Raw genomic sequence first — 15561 nt, 5'->3', positions numbered from 1 at the left:
CTGCCCCCACCCTGCCTCTTCCCGCCCCATTCCGCCCCCTCCTCCAAGCACCTCACCCTCGCTCCACCTCTTCCTGCCCCTGCTCCTCCCCCTATCCCCTAGTGCCCCCTGCCTACTGCTGACCATCTAATCAGCAACGGACGGGAGGCACGGGGGGGGGGGAGGGGGGAGAAGGGGAAGGGTTGATCGGCGGGGCCAACCAGTGGGTGCTGAGCACCCACTATTTTTTTTCAGTGGGTTGGGTGCTCCAGCCCCGGAGCACACACAGAGTTGGTGCCTATCCCTTGGAAGATCTGCAGAGATTCACTAGGAGTACTGAGAAAAATGTGTCAGGACAGAGTAGGCATGATAATTATCTGCAGTTTTAAGTGATTCTTGCTTCTGAAATATAACAATTGCTTCTGCAATGATTTTGATGTCTACTGAATTTTATCTAGTTTTCTTATATTAAGGAATAATAAGATTTTATGAATTAACAGCTCTTCAGTGTAACGAGATTTTGCACAATATAGTGTTTATTAATAGTAACCATACTTTGCCATTCTATAATAATTTTCATCTGAGGATATCTAAGCACCTTAAAAATACAGTAGAACCTCAGAGTTACAAACACCTCAAGGAATGGAGGTTGTTTGTAACTCTGAACAAAATGTTCTGTTTGTTCTTTCAAAAGTTTACAACTGAACATGAACATAATCCAGCTTTGAAACTTTACTGTGCAGAAGAAAAATGCTGCTTTTAACCACTGTAGTTTAAATGAAACAAGCACAGAAAACAGTTTCCTTACCTTGTCAATTTTTTTAAACTTTCCCATTAATAGTTTATGTTTAACACAGTACTGTATTTCAATTTTAATTTCTTTCTTCTTTTTTAGTGTTTGTTAGCCATGAAAGAAAATGCCAACACACAAGCCCACGATTTAAATGTCCATTCAAAGAACACTAAAAAAAAAAAAAAATGTTGCAGAAAAATGTACTTTTGCTCTAGTCTCTATAATGGCTGTGATGGGGGTGTACCAGCCCCGCACTGGCCACAAGGGGTAGACCAATCATTGTGGGCTCAGGAGGCCACACCCCTTCTTCCCTGCTGCATCTGCTCCAAGTGGAGAACTCAGATAAAAGGAGGCAGGCCAAGGAAGGGAATACATTGCTGGCTCCTGCAGAGGTACCTGCAGCGCCCCTGGGGGTAAAGCCCAGGGACTGGGACTACATGCTAGACGACCACTGGCTGCAGAGACCGCCATGGAAGCTGGGCCCCCACCTGTTGAGGAAGCTGCTTAAACTACGCCCCAGACCCAAGAGACGTGAGGCCTATAGACTGATTGCTTGCTTGCTTTGTCCTGCCCAGGGGTTGCAGCCTGGTTGCTGCTTTGCCCTGACCAGGGGCTAATTCCCCCATCTGTTTGATTGTTTGCTGCCCCAGCCAGGAAGCTGCCGGGCTATAGACTAATTGCTTACTTTGTCCCACCCAGGGGCTGCTTCACCGTGACTCGGGAGCTAATTCCACAGACTGATTGTTTTGCCACTCAGAATCCACGGATTACCCGTTTAGGTGACCCCATCTGGGGACCGGGCCACAGTTGGCAGAAATCACCTGCTTAACGGGGAAGCCCATGACCAAGTGTCAGAGCGGACCACTCCCATGCTGGACTGATGGGGGTGCCCTAACTCAACCAGCAAGGCCCCGCCCATCACACATGTTAGAGAATGCAGGCACTGGTCAGATCCTACTAAGAGGACTAATCCGAGGAAGCTACATGCAAGGACCTCATGGACACCGTGGTCACAGACAAGATATTAAAATGGATGCTAGAAAGCCAGCAGCAGCAGGCTACCCAGCAAAAACAGCAACAAGCGCAGCTACTACAGCAAATGGATGCCCAACAACGACCACAGTTGGCCCAGCACCCAGAGCAGCAGCAGCTGATTAGGGAGCTAGCCGCACAACACCAATCCCAGGAAGAATGGCTAGTTCAGCAGATGGCGGAGCTCCTACAGCCGCAGGGACCACCTGGACCTGTTGGGGTGAGCCAGAGCTCAGAGAACACCCTTAGTGGGTTACCAGTGAGGCTGGCCAAAATGGGACTCATGGATGACCCAGAGGCCTTCTTGGTCACGTTTGAACAGGTTGCCATGGTGGCCCGCTGGCCTCCAGAATACTGGGCTATCCTAGTGGCCCCATACCTGACCAGACCAGCATAAACGGCCTACCGGAACTTAGACCTTACAGAAGCCCTCAACTATGTCAAAGTGAAGGCCGCCATATTAGACCAAACCGGGGTGAGCCCTGAAACATTTCATCAGCAGTTTCGACGGGAGAGGCATTCCCCAGAGGCATGACCTTGGGCAGTGGCTCAGCGACTCTGAGATTACTGCTGGAGGTGGTTGGAACCCAAGAAGTTGACCGCGCCTCAAGTGGCAGAGGGTTTTGTTCTAGACCAGTTTACACAGATGGGTTTGCTGACATCAGCTGAGGGCTCTCGTTGAGGCGGTGTCCTTGATGGAAGATTACTTGGCCGCAGAAGGGCCCCAACTTCTAGCTCCTAAACCAGGAAGCCCCAGGGACCGCAGGAGGAACCTAAGCAAAAAACCACCCAAATTAGAAGAAGGAGGACCTCGGAGGGCTGACTTCCCACCCAGGGGTTTCGTGGAGACCTAGTGGGTGACCTCATGGGGAAGAGGTCGTATTCCATGCTGATTTTTGAACCAGCAGAGCCACCCTGTGCTTGCTTTAAAATGTTCCTCACCTTTGTCTGGATACATTTCTCAGTAGAGTAACTCTGCCTTTTCTGTAATCATCACACCACTTCTGGAGTGCCTTTTGATCTCTCTTGTGCAAACCACAGATGCATTGCCTTATCAAAATCAGCAGCAGCAGTTTTGCACACGATACACCTGCTTTTTACTTCTCCCCTGTTTTTGGCTTCTTTTGCAAATTGTTTTATTTTTTCCTGGTTTTTCCAAATGATGGTTGATGAGTGATGGTGATGGTTGATTTCCTGATACCATATTGTACTGCTATGTTGCTAAGGCTAACACCACTCCTGAGTTTTTTTTAATATTTCTAGCTTTGTATCAATTGAAGGTGTGACACATTTGCACTTCCTACTGCTTGCTATTTTTCTTAGTCATACAGTATTTGCTTTTTTAATTTTTATTATTTGTTTCTCCTGCTGCCTGATTGCATACTTTTGGTGCCAAATGAGATCTGCAGACACAGTTGACCCGTCAGTTTCTATCTCTGGTGTTTGTGTCTCTGAGATTCTATTGTAATTAAATAATCTTCCTACTCCTCCACAAGGTGCTTAAATTTCATTATTCCCATTTTGGATATGTAAACTAGGGTTGCCAACCCTCCCGAATTGGCCAGGAGTCTCCCGGAATCGGGCTCGATCTCCTGAAGGCTACTGAAGCCAATCTGGGAGATTTTAGACCACTAAAAGTCCAGTCGGCAGCACAATGGGGTAAGGCAGGCTCCATACCTGCCCAGGCTCCACGCAGCTCCTGGAAGCGACTGGCACGTCCATCTGGCTCCAAGGTGCAGGGGGTTCAGAGAGTCTTTGTGCGCTGCTCCCCACCCCCCTGAGCACTGACTCCATGGAACCGCAGCTAATGGGAGCTGCGGGGGCAGGGCCTGCAGGCAGGGACAGTACACAGAGCCGCCTGGCTGCCCCTGAGCCTAGGAGCCAGACTTGCCGGTCGCTTTCAGGAGCTGCGCAAGGTAAGCGCCGCCTGGCCACAGCCCGCACCCCCTCCTGCACCCAAACCGTCTGTCCCAGCCCTGAGCCCCCTTCCACACCCAAGCTCCCTCCCAGAGCCCACTCACCCTCCTGCACCCAAATTCCTGCCCCAGGCTCAGCCTGGAGCTCCCTCCCACACTCCTAACCCCTCATCACCACCCCTCATCCCAGAGCCCGCACCCCAACCCCCTGCACTCAAGTGGAGGGGGGGGCGGGGCCTTGGAGAAGGTGCAGAGCAAGGGTGTTTGGGTTCGTTCGATTAGATAGTTGGCAACCCTAAGTAAACTGGCACACATAAATTGACTAGCTAAAGGAAAAAATATGTATTTGTTATCCATTTTGCAAAAGACAGATAAATAAATGCTACAACTAGATTTCAAAACAATGAGAAGGTTAACCGCTGTTCTTTTATTTCCAGTCCACATCTGTAATTGTTTTATGGCACATCATGCCATAAAAAAACACACCCCATCTCATGCTGTACTAATTAATAGTACATATCTACTTACAGCTGATTATCAGATAATTACTTCTTCTACAACGAAAGCACATTCTTCTTGCTTCCAATATTTCTGTCCAGTGGGTGTTCAGTTTCTTCGCAATATGGGAATTTGGCTTTTGGGGGTTGTATTGTGTAGCATGTATGTGTTATTTCAAATATTAGTGGTATGCCTCAGAGCAGTGATCTGAAAGGCATGAACTGTACTGAGAAAGAATCGGAACTGCTATCAAGACAGTTTGCCTTGTTATTTTTTTAATAGTAAAGTAGTTCAGTGTTCAGGAAAGGTTTGGATATTATCATTACTATACAGAGATAGTAGTTTCTCCAAAGTTACCTTCATTTCTCTTAAATGATTGATTTTGACAACCCCATCTGATGTCTGAAAGGTCATGTATGGATTTGTGGCAAAGGAGAATTATTAGGAATGTTTAGGGTGTAGTGCCATATGATGTCATAATGTCATATGATGTCAGGATTTTGCTTTTGCTGAAAAGTTTCCAAAAGGTTTTTTTATTTTATTTGCTGTCATAGCTCAAAATCAGCTGTGCCTAAACATTTCAAATTTTATTTACTCTGTTGTCTTTGACAATATCTTTGACTATTTTTATAAAGTTTGAACACAGAACTTGCCATACGGAATCAGTCCCTCAGTCTGACTAAACCAGATGCTTCAGAAAAAGCTGTAAGAAGTTTCATAGTGGGCAAATATAGACTAACTTATCCATAGGAGAAATTTTTTCCTAAACTGTCATCTTAGTGATTGACATATGCCCAGAAACATGAGGGTTTTTAGTCCTCATTTTTTATTCTAATATAACTGCAGATGTTCTCATTATCCATATAAATGTCTAACCCATTTTTTGAAACCTACAAAATTCTTGGACTCAAGATATTTTGTGATGGGTTCCACAGGTTAACTATGCACTGCATGAAATATAATTGTATTAAGCTTCTCTGGGCTGGGACCACGTCTTCCTGTGTATTCATGCAGCACCTAGCAAAATGGGGCTGCGATCTTAATTGTGCCACCCCCCAAAAGAAAGTGTATGAGAAGTCTCAAGGGTTCATAAACACTAGAACCTATCCGTTTACCTAAGGCACTGAAAGAAAAGGAGTACTTGTAGCACCTTAGAGACGAACAAATTTATTTGAGCATAAGCTTTCCTGAGCTACAGCCCACTTCATTTCCAGTCTTAGACTGAGGACTTTTTGAGAGCCAGTGCTAGTCAAGGTCAGAGCATCATTTCCCCCGCGGGTGCTTCAGTCTTGTTCCTTTTCCCTTCATCGGTCAGACGCCAGGAGGGGGTGTGGGAGTATCTGGGGCCGAGGTGGAGAAGCGCTGTGCAGAGTCAGGAGGTGTCCCGGGGCTGAGCTCTAGGGAGGAGGCCGGGCGGGGCTGGGCAGCTGCGGGAGCTCGGGAGGCCCCAGTTTCACCGTGCTTGAGAGGCGGCAGCTCCTCCTGCGACCGCGGGGGGCAGCACCGGCGGCGGGTAGGGCCTGCAGCAGAGGCCGGCTCCCAAGGCAGAAGGGCCGCGCTCTCGCTGGCAGGCGCCTGGGGCCAGTGCTCGGCGGGGGTGGCCCTGCCATGGCTGGCAGCGGCTCCCGCTGCAGCTGCCGGAGCTGACATGGCCCGGGTGAGCGGCGCGCTGGGGGCGGAGGAGGCCCCGGAGAGTTACTTGCTCCGCCAGGAGAACGAGCTGCAGGTGCTGGAGTCCATCTACGGGCAGGACTTCCGAGACCTGCGGCAGGAGCAGCCCTGGAAGGTAGCGAGCCGCGCGGCCCGGGGCAGCCCGGCGCGTGGGGGCGGATGGGTGCCTGGCCAAGCCCCCGGCGCCGGGGGGCGGCAGGGTGGGCGCCTTGAAGGGAGCTCGGGTAGCCTGGCACTGCTGCGACAAAAAATGTGTCCTGCTGCGGTGTCCCCTTGTCCTGCCCTCCCCCGAGGAGCCTGGGACGGGATTTCCTTACATAACCCCCTACCGGGGGGGGGGGCCCTTTCCAGTCCCCCTGCCTCGCCCCCGCGTCTCCCTGCCGCTCTCCACGTAGACCTGCATGGAGGGTGAGTTGCCCGCTGCTTGAGCTACCCCCCTTCCTCTCGCACAGCAGCCAAGGCGGTCCCTGCTTGGCCTGCCCAGCCAGATGTGCGCTGCTCCGTGCTCTTATGCAGCCCCGGAGCTGGTGCTAACGCGAGAGCCCCGTGCGAGGTAAGGGGGAGAGCCTTGGCCCTGGCACGAGCGTCTGTAGCTGCCGCTGCGCTGCAATTGTCTGAGCTGCCCCTCCCCTCCCCTCTCTCCCGCACAGCTTCATGTACCACAGCGGGAGCTTTCTTGAAGACCTGGCAAAGGTTTTCTGACCTCCCTTGGGGAGCAGCGGGTAAGCGGCAGGGCCTGCCTCTGCTAGCACACCCAGCATTACCAGCCCTGGTTCGGGCTGTGCGGGCACTACAGGAACAGTGGAAAGTTCAAACAATAATAATGATAAACTGAGCAGACAGGCTTCTCAGGCCATGTTTATGCTAGGGAGTTGTAGCAAAAGTTATTTGTTTAGCTCCATGCTATAGCCAAAGCTCAAGCCAGTGCTGGGCTTTTTATCACAATATTAATTAAACTTTTTCAAGGAGCAGCTTTAATATTGATTTTAACTAATACAATTAACTAAGAATCTGCTGATCCCTTGTGTAGACTAGGGTTGCCACTGGTGCTACTATTGAAAGTTGGGGGGAAGTTTTTGCTAAAATCTCTAGTGTGGTAAAGGATAAAATGGGTTTCCTCCTTTCCTTTAGTAATCATTAAACAGAAATGAGCAAGACTGGGATCAGGAAAGGGAATTATCCCATTGTTCTTCTACCAAGAGCTGTTTCTAAACGTACTTAATGAATTCATTATTTATCAAGGGAAGAATGTGTTTTCCTTGCACTCCTTCCCCATCAAGCTGCTGCTAACCTAAGATGTCTGGTTTCAGAGTAACAGCCGTGTTAGTCTGTGTGTTAGTCTGTATTCGCAAAAAGAAAAGGAGTACTTGTGGCACCTTAGAGACAACGGATTTTTTTGAGCATAAGTTTTTGTGTATGTTAATCAACTTGGGCCATTTCCAGCCCAAATCCAGGTTTTCTCCCCCATGAAATGGCCCAACTTGATTGTCATACACATTGTAAGGAGAGTGATCACTTTAGATAAGCTATTACCAGCAGGAGAGTGGGGTGGGGGGAGAGAAAACCTTTTGTAGTGGTAAACACCCATTTTTTTCATGCTTAGTGTGTATAAAAAGATCTTCTATACTTTCCAGAGTATGCATCGGATGAAGTGAGCTGTAGCTCACGAAAGCTTATGCTCAAATAAATTGGTTAGTCTCTAAGGTGCCACAAGTACTCCTTTTCTTTCTAAGATGTCTGTGTATGACACTTAATGGTACCAGGGAATTATTATCACCTGCATGCTCGAGAATGATGTAAGTGAAATAAAAGGATAATTTGGGGTTGACTTTAAAGGAAAGTCCCTCCCATCCTCACCTGCAGCTGCTAAACTGATACATCTTTGCATGTGATAATTCCACTCTCCTGCTGTATAACTAAACATCATCCATCTCTTCCAGAAGCCTATGTAAAGTACAAATCATTTTGGATTGTCACTTAGAACTTTTTATTACTGGCTCCCCACAAAGGTTGCTGCTGAACTGACAGTTCTGTGTATAAAAATACTGATTGTGTGCTGTGTAAACTGTCTTTAAATTTATATGTTCCTTAACAAATATACCTTTATTCATGATTAACAAAGTTTTGGTGGTGTTTCCCTTGTGATGGTCTGAGTAACTCCTAGATGAAACTAGGAGGTAAATCCTCACAAGTTTTCCCTATTTGAGTAACTCAGTTCTCTCACCTTAGCTAGTCTCTCAGCAGTGTTCTGAGAGAGGCCCTTCGTTTGCCCGCCAGGATCAGCCACCATTTCTCCCTTTGAGCAGGGCACGTCTTCAGAACATTTGTAGAACTTGGTTGCTGACATTACCAAGTCCTTGATTTCTCAAGAACACCAGAAGCATTCAGCCTCCTTACTGGTTGCCCATTGTCTTCCAACTCTTTGATGGCCCTCTAGATAACTGACTTTATGATTAATCCTCAGCACCCTTTTTTAATTCTAGCTATAATTAATACTCTGCATATGTGACTTGCTTTTTAATTAATTGTCAGCATTTTTATTTCCTCTGTAGTTGAGTCATTCCTTAATAGATTAATTGCATACCTATTTGCTTAATTGACTCACCTCATAACTGGTTCTCTGCATTGATTCATATTACTGTTGTTTCTCTGCATATTTGTTGCATGCTAATTGATTCACCATATAACATTTCCCTGATTATTTGGCTCACACTAATTTCCAATTTCACAATAATTGTTTCTTAGGATAACTGATTGATTAATATCATGGCCAGTCGCCTACTCTTCTCTAATTCTTTCCATTCCCCTTCTAGATGTCATAGTCTCTTCCCACATATTCTCTGCTGCTGCCTCCTCACTTCCAGTGATATCAACTCCAGCCCGGGCCCTCCCTTCCTTTCTACCATTCCCGACTCCTACAAACTTCTCTGCTGGACTCACCACTTCCAACCTCACTTTATCCCTACCCATGCCTGTTCCCTTCTTTTGCTACTCAGGAGTGGCTCCATGCTGGGCACTCCGTGTGCTGGATGGAGAGGGTGGCTTCTGCTCTTTTGTTGAGTTGCAGCTATTCCTGTGAACTCTTTCAGTAATTGGAGCATCATAGATTGAAATGGATTTTTTTTTAAAAAAATCTACATTTTAAATGAACATTAAGATACAGTAGCACCTTCTTTTGCTGCTGTTTTGGGAGATACAGTGACGTTTCAGCCATGTTTGCTATACTTTTCTATAATTCAGGAATGATATTACAAATGGCAATATTATTCCACTCACAAATACCCATTCCATTCGATTGTTAAGGAAAAGCTGTAAAGAAGCAGTGTAAAAACCTAGTCACTGAGGAGGAATTATTCCTGTTGTAGTCATCAGATCATCATATTCGACAATAAGAAAGGAGCCAAAACATTTTAACCGTGAAGATAATTAACTTTTGGAACAATTTACCAAGGGTCATGGTGGATTCTCCATCACTGGCCATTTTAAAATCAAGATTGGATTTACACAAACACACACACAGCATTTTTGGGAGGGTGGGGGGTGAGTTCTATGGCCTCTGTTATACAGAAGGTCAGACTAGATGACCATAGTGGTCCCTTCTGGCCTTGGAATCTGACTCTGACAAGAAGGAATTATATATTTTGCATAGACGGTGAATTCATACGTTTCAACTTGCAGTGTCTCTGAAAGTATCACTGCCATCCCTGACCTTTTATATCTGCCACTCCCCATATCTCATGACTCTCACTGGAACTTGGTCAGTATTTTCAATATGGACTTAATCCCTTCCTAAATTATAGTGAACTAAGGCTACTTTACTCTTGATTAGAGAATCCACATGTAATTTAACATATTTTAACTTTATGTGCATTAACTTCACACCTTTAGTTGATTCACATTAACTTTCCTGAATGTTCCCATGTAGACAAGCCCATACACTCCCTGTCCTGAGGAAGCTGGTGGGGGCATTGGGCTGTTTCTAGCCTGTCTTCCTCTTGTCACTCTTCCTTTGTCATTCCAGCTAGCTCTTCTTTCCTTTCCACCACCATGTTTGTCATCTATGACCCATCTTTCTTCTGGCTTTTCTCCTCAATAAATCCAAACTCCCAGTGTCAAAAAGTTCCTGTGTACTTTTTCCATTTTACTTTGAAGTCAGTTTACAAAGAATGTTTTAAAAAAGTGAAAAGGAAAGAAAGAAAACAGTAGTTAGCAAAACTCTGCCTATATGCCTAAAATAAAAAAGCTCCATCTCTGTGCCCTAGAAGGCCTAACACTAAGTGTAAATTTAGATTTCTTTCTTTGTGGAATGCCCCTCTAACTTGCTGTCTGTGACCTTCCACAAATAACTCTGAATTCCATTTGTTTAAAAAAATGACAGTCACTTTTCACATACCTTTCTCCATTTAAAATATAGTGAACCGCTGTTTAACCTAACCCGTTAATCCAGACCTCCCTCTTACCTAAATATGACTCATGGTAGGGCACGCCTTCTTCAGAATATCTCTATTTCCACTTATTCCATGAATCTTCCCACATAGGCTGGATAAACTAAGGTTGAACTGTTTAAAATAAGATCATCAATCGTATTAGTTCACATGTTTACTAATCAATTTAAAAAAAATTCATAGATATTTTAAGGCCAGAAGGGATCATTGGGATCATCTAGTATGACCTCCTGCATAACACAGGATGGGACTTCCCTGAATTAATTCCTGCTTAAATTAAAAGCCTTGTTTTATATTTTAGGTAAAACAGCCTCCGGAAATCAGTTTAGTTCTGCGTCCTCAGGGTTTGACGGGTGACAATGAAGTTTATGCCAAAGTTGATTTGTGGGTCAAATGTCCCCAAACCTACCCTGATAGGTGAGTGAAAATCAAAATATAGTCTTCTAATATTTTCTTTATTCTCTCCTTGACAAAAATGAAAGTTGAAGTGTAACATTGTGTTCATTGCCCTTATTCTTACCTTGATTTAAATGTGTCTATATTTGTTATACTTATAATGTTGAAGTATAAAAGTGGGTAACCTTATCTGTATAATTAATCCATCCGAAAACGTGCATCTGAGATAGAAGCAACCTCATCCCTTCTGTGATGTAGCTGCCAGTGAGTAATAGAGATGCATCTGCCAACTGGAGATTTAGGCACTAATTCAGCAAGATACTTAAGCCCATATGTAACTTTAAACATGTGAGTACTTCCACTGAAGTCATTGAGACAACTCATGAATTTAATGTTAGCACAGTACCTTGCTGAATGGGGAACAAAATCTTCATCTTTAAAACTGTCTGCTTGTCATAGTTCTATCATCTGCTGGTCCTGGATTGTGCTGAATTAGCCTTTTAGAGGGCTAATGGATATTTCCTTTGAATTATGAAAAGGGGGGTTGTTGTGGGTGATCAGCCGCTACTGGGATATGGTCTTGATAGTAATTTTGTGGATAAGTAGTGTTAGTGTCAGAATAGCCCAATACTCCATCCAGTCCATCTGCTTCCAACAGTGGCCTGTGTCAGATATCTCAAAGAAAAATAGTATGCCCAGTTATGCAATGATCTAACATATGGGAAGGGAAATGTTGTTCCTGACCAAGTGATGATTTCATTATACCCTGAAGCTTGATAACCATTATAATTTTTGTTTAAGATAATATAACTGCAGATGTTTTTCTTACTCCTATAAATGTCTAAGCTTTTAAAAAAATGTTGGTTATTTATCTGAATGTACTTTATTGAATGTATTCCTCAGATTAATTATATATTGCTTACATAATGTAAAAGGAAAATCAGAAAATCCCAAACTGCCATATCTTCTGCCAGAACTATGTACTGCATTTTCAGTACATCCCTTTAAAAAAAGTAATGTATCAGGTTAGAACTGTAGTTGTCACAGACTATGGGGTTACCCTGATGGTTCTTTTGCTAGTTGAAACTGTTGAGTACTTGTGTGTCAGCAATTCGGATTATGTTGAATATAAAGCAGAACTTTTTTATAATCATGTAGATAGAGTATTACTTGTTTGGGTGTTGAATGACCATTGTTGGGTTGCTGCAAAAAAAACAAAGTTCTTATTGACCTGTCGTGTGGCCTATATGAGTCTCCTTATCTGTCTGTACATCTTATCCTTCATAAGAGACCATTTCTTGTGATTTTTTTTTCTCCAGTGTCCCTGAAATACAGCTGAAAAATGCAAAAGGTTTGTCAAATGAAAACATTAATTTATTAAAATCCAGACTAGAGGAATTGGCAAAACAACGCTGCGGAGAGGTAAGAGTTCTCACTTTGTGAAAAGCCTAATTGATCGTAAATAGTCTTGAAAATTTTGTATAGTGAAATGTTATCAAAATAAGGAACTACAAATACATCAAAACTAGAATGTGATTATATATTCTAGTAAAGCAGGGTTCTGTGCTTCCCATAATGGTCTCCCGCCTCAGGAAAGTTCAGTGTGCACATCCAGCAAAAATAAACCACACAGAGACTGAGTTTGAATTCACTGCCTGTCTAGGGACTGTGGCATCATACCCTTAGAATTCAAAGTAACAGCCGTGTTAGTCTGTATTCGCAAAAAGAAAAGGAGTACTTGTGGCACCTTAGAGACTGACCAATTTATTTGCGCATAAGCTTTCGTGAACTACAGCTCACTTCATCGGATGCATACTGTGGAAAATACAGAAGATGGTTTTTATACACACAGACCATGAAAAAATGGGTGTTTATCACTACAAAAACAAAAGGTTTTCTCTCCCTCCACCCCATTCTCCTGCTAGTAATAGCTTATCTAAAGTGATCACTCTCCTTACAATGTGTGCGATAATCAAGCTGGGCCATTTCCAGCACAAATCCAGGGTTTAACAAGAACATCTGAGGAACAGTGGGGGGGGAAGGAATAAACAAGGGGAAATAGGTTACTTTTTATAATGAATCAACCATTCCCAGTCTCTATTCAAGCCTAAGTTAATTGTATCCAATTTGCAAATTAATTCCAATTCAGCAGTCTCTCGTTGGAGTCTGTTTTCAAAGTTTTTTTGTTGAAGGATAGTCACTTTGAGATCAGAAATCGAGTGACCAGAGAGATTGAAGTGTTCTCCGACTGGTTTATGAATGTTATAATTCTTGACATCTGATTTGTGTCCATTTATTCTTTTACGTAGAGACTGTCCAGTTTGCCCAGTGTACGTGGCAGAGGGGCATTGCTGGCACATGATGGCATATATCACATTGGTAGATGTGCAGGTGAACAAGCCTCTGATAGTGTGGCTGATGTTATTAGGCCCTGTGATGGTGTCCCCTGAATAGATATGTGGACACAGTTGGCAACGGGCTTTGTTGCAAGGATAGGTTCCTGGGTTAGTGGTTCTGTTGTGTGGTATGTGGTTGTTGGTGAGTATTTGCTTCAGGTTGGGGGGCTGTCTGTAGGCAAGGACTGGCCTGTCTCCCAAGATTTGTGAGAGTGTTGGGTCGTCCTTCAGGATAGGTTGTAGATCCTTGATAATGCGTTGGAGACGTTTTAGTTGGGGGCTGAAGGTGATGGCTAGTGGCGTTCTGTTATTTTCTTTGTTAGGCCTGTCCTGTAGTAGGTGACTTCTGGGAACTCTTCTGGCTCTATCAATCTGTTTCTTCACTTCCGCAGGTGGGTACTGTAGTTGTAAGAATGCTTGATAGAGATCTTGTAGGTGTTTGTCTCTGTCTGAGGGGTTGGAGCAAATGCGGTTGTATCGCAGAGCTTGGCTGTAGACAATGGATCGTGTGGTGTGGTCAGGGTGAAAGCTGGAGGCATGTAGGTAGGAATAACGGTCAGTAGGTTTCCGGTATAGGGTGGTGTTTATGTGACCATCGCTTACTAGCACCGTAGTGTCCAGGAAGTGGATCTCTTGTGTGGACTGGACCAGGCTGAGGTTGATGGTGGGATGGAAATTGTTGAAATCATGGTGGAATTCCTCCAGGGCTTCTTTTCCATGGGTCCAGATGATGAAGATGTCATCAATATAGCGCAAGTAGAGTAGGGGCGTTAGGGGACGAGAGCTGAGGAAGCGTTGTTCTAAATCAGCCATAAAAATGTTGGCATACTGTGGGGCCATGCGGGTACCCATAGCAGTGCCGCTGATCTGAAGGTATACATTGTCCCCAAATGTAAAATAGTTATGGGTAAGGACAAAGTCACAAAGTTCAGCCACCAGGTTAGCCGTGATGTTATCGGGGATAGTGTTCTTGACGGCTTGTAGTCCATCTTTGTGTGGAATGTTGGTGTAGAGGGCTTCTACATCCATAGTGGCCAGGATGGTGTTATCAGTTATTTACTTTATTCAGATTTTAATAAACACTTCAAGTATGTTAACTACAAGCAACAATGTAAATGTTTTACAAACTCAGTATCCAAGTAGACTGAATGTGGACTGAAATGATCCAAATGGTTGACAATGAATATGGAAGCCTTTTATAAAAATAGTGTTTGCAATATGCATTTCTTATGTGCATGTACATATTTTACAGAGAAATATGTTTGTGTTTAACTTGCTTGTTTTAACCTTTAAAAAGAAAAAAAAATCAAGCAGCAGTGACTCCTACAATGTATTAAAACAGGAGAATATTTTTGCTACCAATTTTCTATGTCCATATGCCAGTTCTCTTAGACACATATACCTCTTTTTCTATTTATACAGCATATTCTTGTTCTATTATTTTTAATATGTTATCTGATAGCTACTTTCATAAGAATTATTTTAGATAATTTTTCATTTAAATTGTGTTTAGTAATGAATTGTTACTACAAAACTTTTTGGTACCTTCTAGGAATTAACAGTTCAACATTGTACTCTTGATTTTTGTAATAGATGTGTTAATGATAAATGAAAGCAATGAATGAACTAAGGCAGATGTTCTCAGACTGTGATCTGTGCAGCAGGGGTGGTCCCCTGTGCACTTGCTGATGATCCATGGAGAAGTGACTGGTCACATCATGTTGTCATTCCTCCTTCCTTCTAGCTGCTGTATCACATTAAAAGGAGCTAAAATAATCAAATAATTTCCTAATATTACTGTTCCATGTGAGCAACTTCCTGTACTTGCTACAGAAATATATTATACAATCATGAATCAGGGTTAGCCTTACTATCAGGAATGGGAAGGTGATCCCTGAGAGCCTCCTTATTAGAATGTGGTCCGCTATGTGGACGCCCCAAAGCAGGATCCTTATCTTCCTAGGCTAAGTAAGGGTGTGTTAAATAGTACGTGGAAAGTTTTATTTTTAGAATGTTTGTTTAGAAATACCTTCTTTATTTTCTCTCTCTCTCTCTCTCTCTCTGCACTTGCTTTTAGTTCAGTGATACCATAGGAAGGGTGTTTTGCATTGTGCATGGCACAGGCAAATGTGTTCATGTTGTGCTATGCCTTCTGTTCCACACTGCCTTCTAGCTTCATTATTATGAGCAATCCAGGGGTTAAATATTTAAGATTCTTGCAAATTTCAATCCCCTGTAGACCAGGGGTCCCCAACACGGTGCCACAGTCTGTTGGGAATAGGAATGTGCTATTCCCACAGAAAGGTTGGGGACCACTGCTGTAGACAGACAGTTTAATGTGCTGTTGTTACAAGCACACCTGAATTGAAACCAAACCCTATGCTGTGGGTTTATCAGTAGGTCACTCAGCTGAAAAGGTGAAACCCTCTTTGTGC

General features: G+C 44.0%; 1 protein-coding gene across 2 annotated transcripts in view; it reads left to right on the top strand.

The window, feature by feature from the left end:
- Positions 1-5713: 5713 nt before the first annotated feature.
- The window catches only part of EIF2AK4 (eukaryotic translation initiation factor 2 alpha kinase 4), a 72963-nt gene continuing 63115 nt past the window's right edge, over positions 5714-15561 (top strand). Inside the window, exons 1-3 of one of the 2 annotated variants that reach the window (XM_037900499.2) lie at positions 5714-6004; positions 10636-10751; positions 12050-12152. In XM_037900499.2, coding sequence (XP_037756427.1) covers positions 5867-6004; positions 10636-10751; positions 12050-12152 — 357 coding nt within the window. In that variant the 5' untranslated portion in view covers positions 5714-5866. The remainder of the gene's footprint in view (positions 6005-10635; positions 10752-12049; positions 12153-15561) is intronic. The other variant, XM_043550034.1, reaches the window with a different exon arrangement.

This window comes from Chelonia mydas, chromosome 6, assembly GCF_015237465.2.
Source record: "Chelonia mydas isolate rCheMyd1 chromosome 6, rCheMyd1.pri.v2, whole genome shotgun sequence".
Taxonomy (NCBI): Eukaryota; Metazoa; Chordata; order Testudines; family Cheloniidae; genus Chelonia; species Chelonia mydas.
The sequence above is the reverse complement of the archived record's forward strand: the minus strand, read 5'-3'. Positions and strand labels throughout refer to the sequence as shown.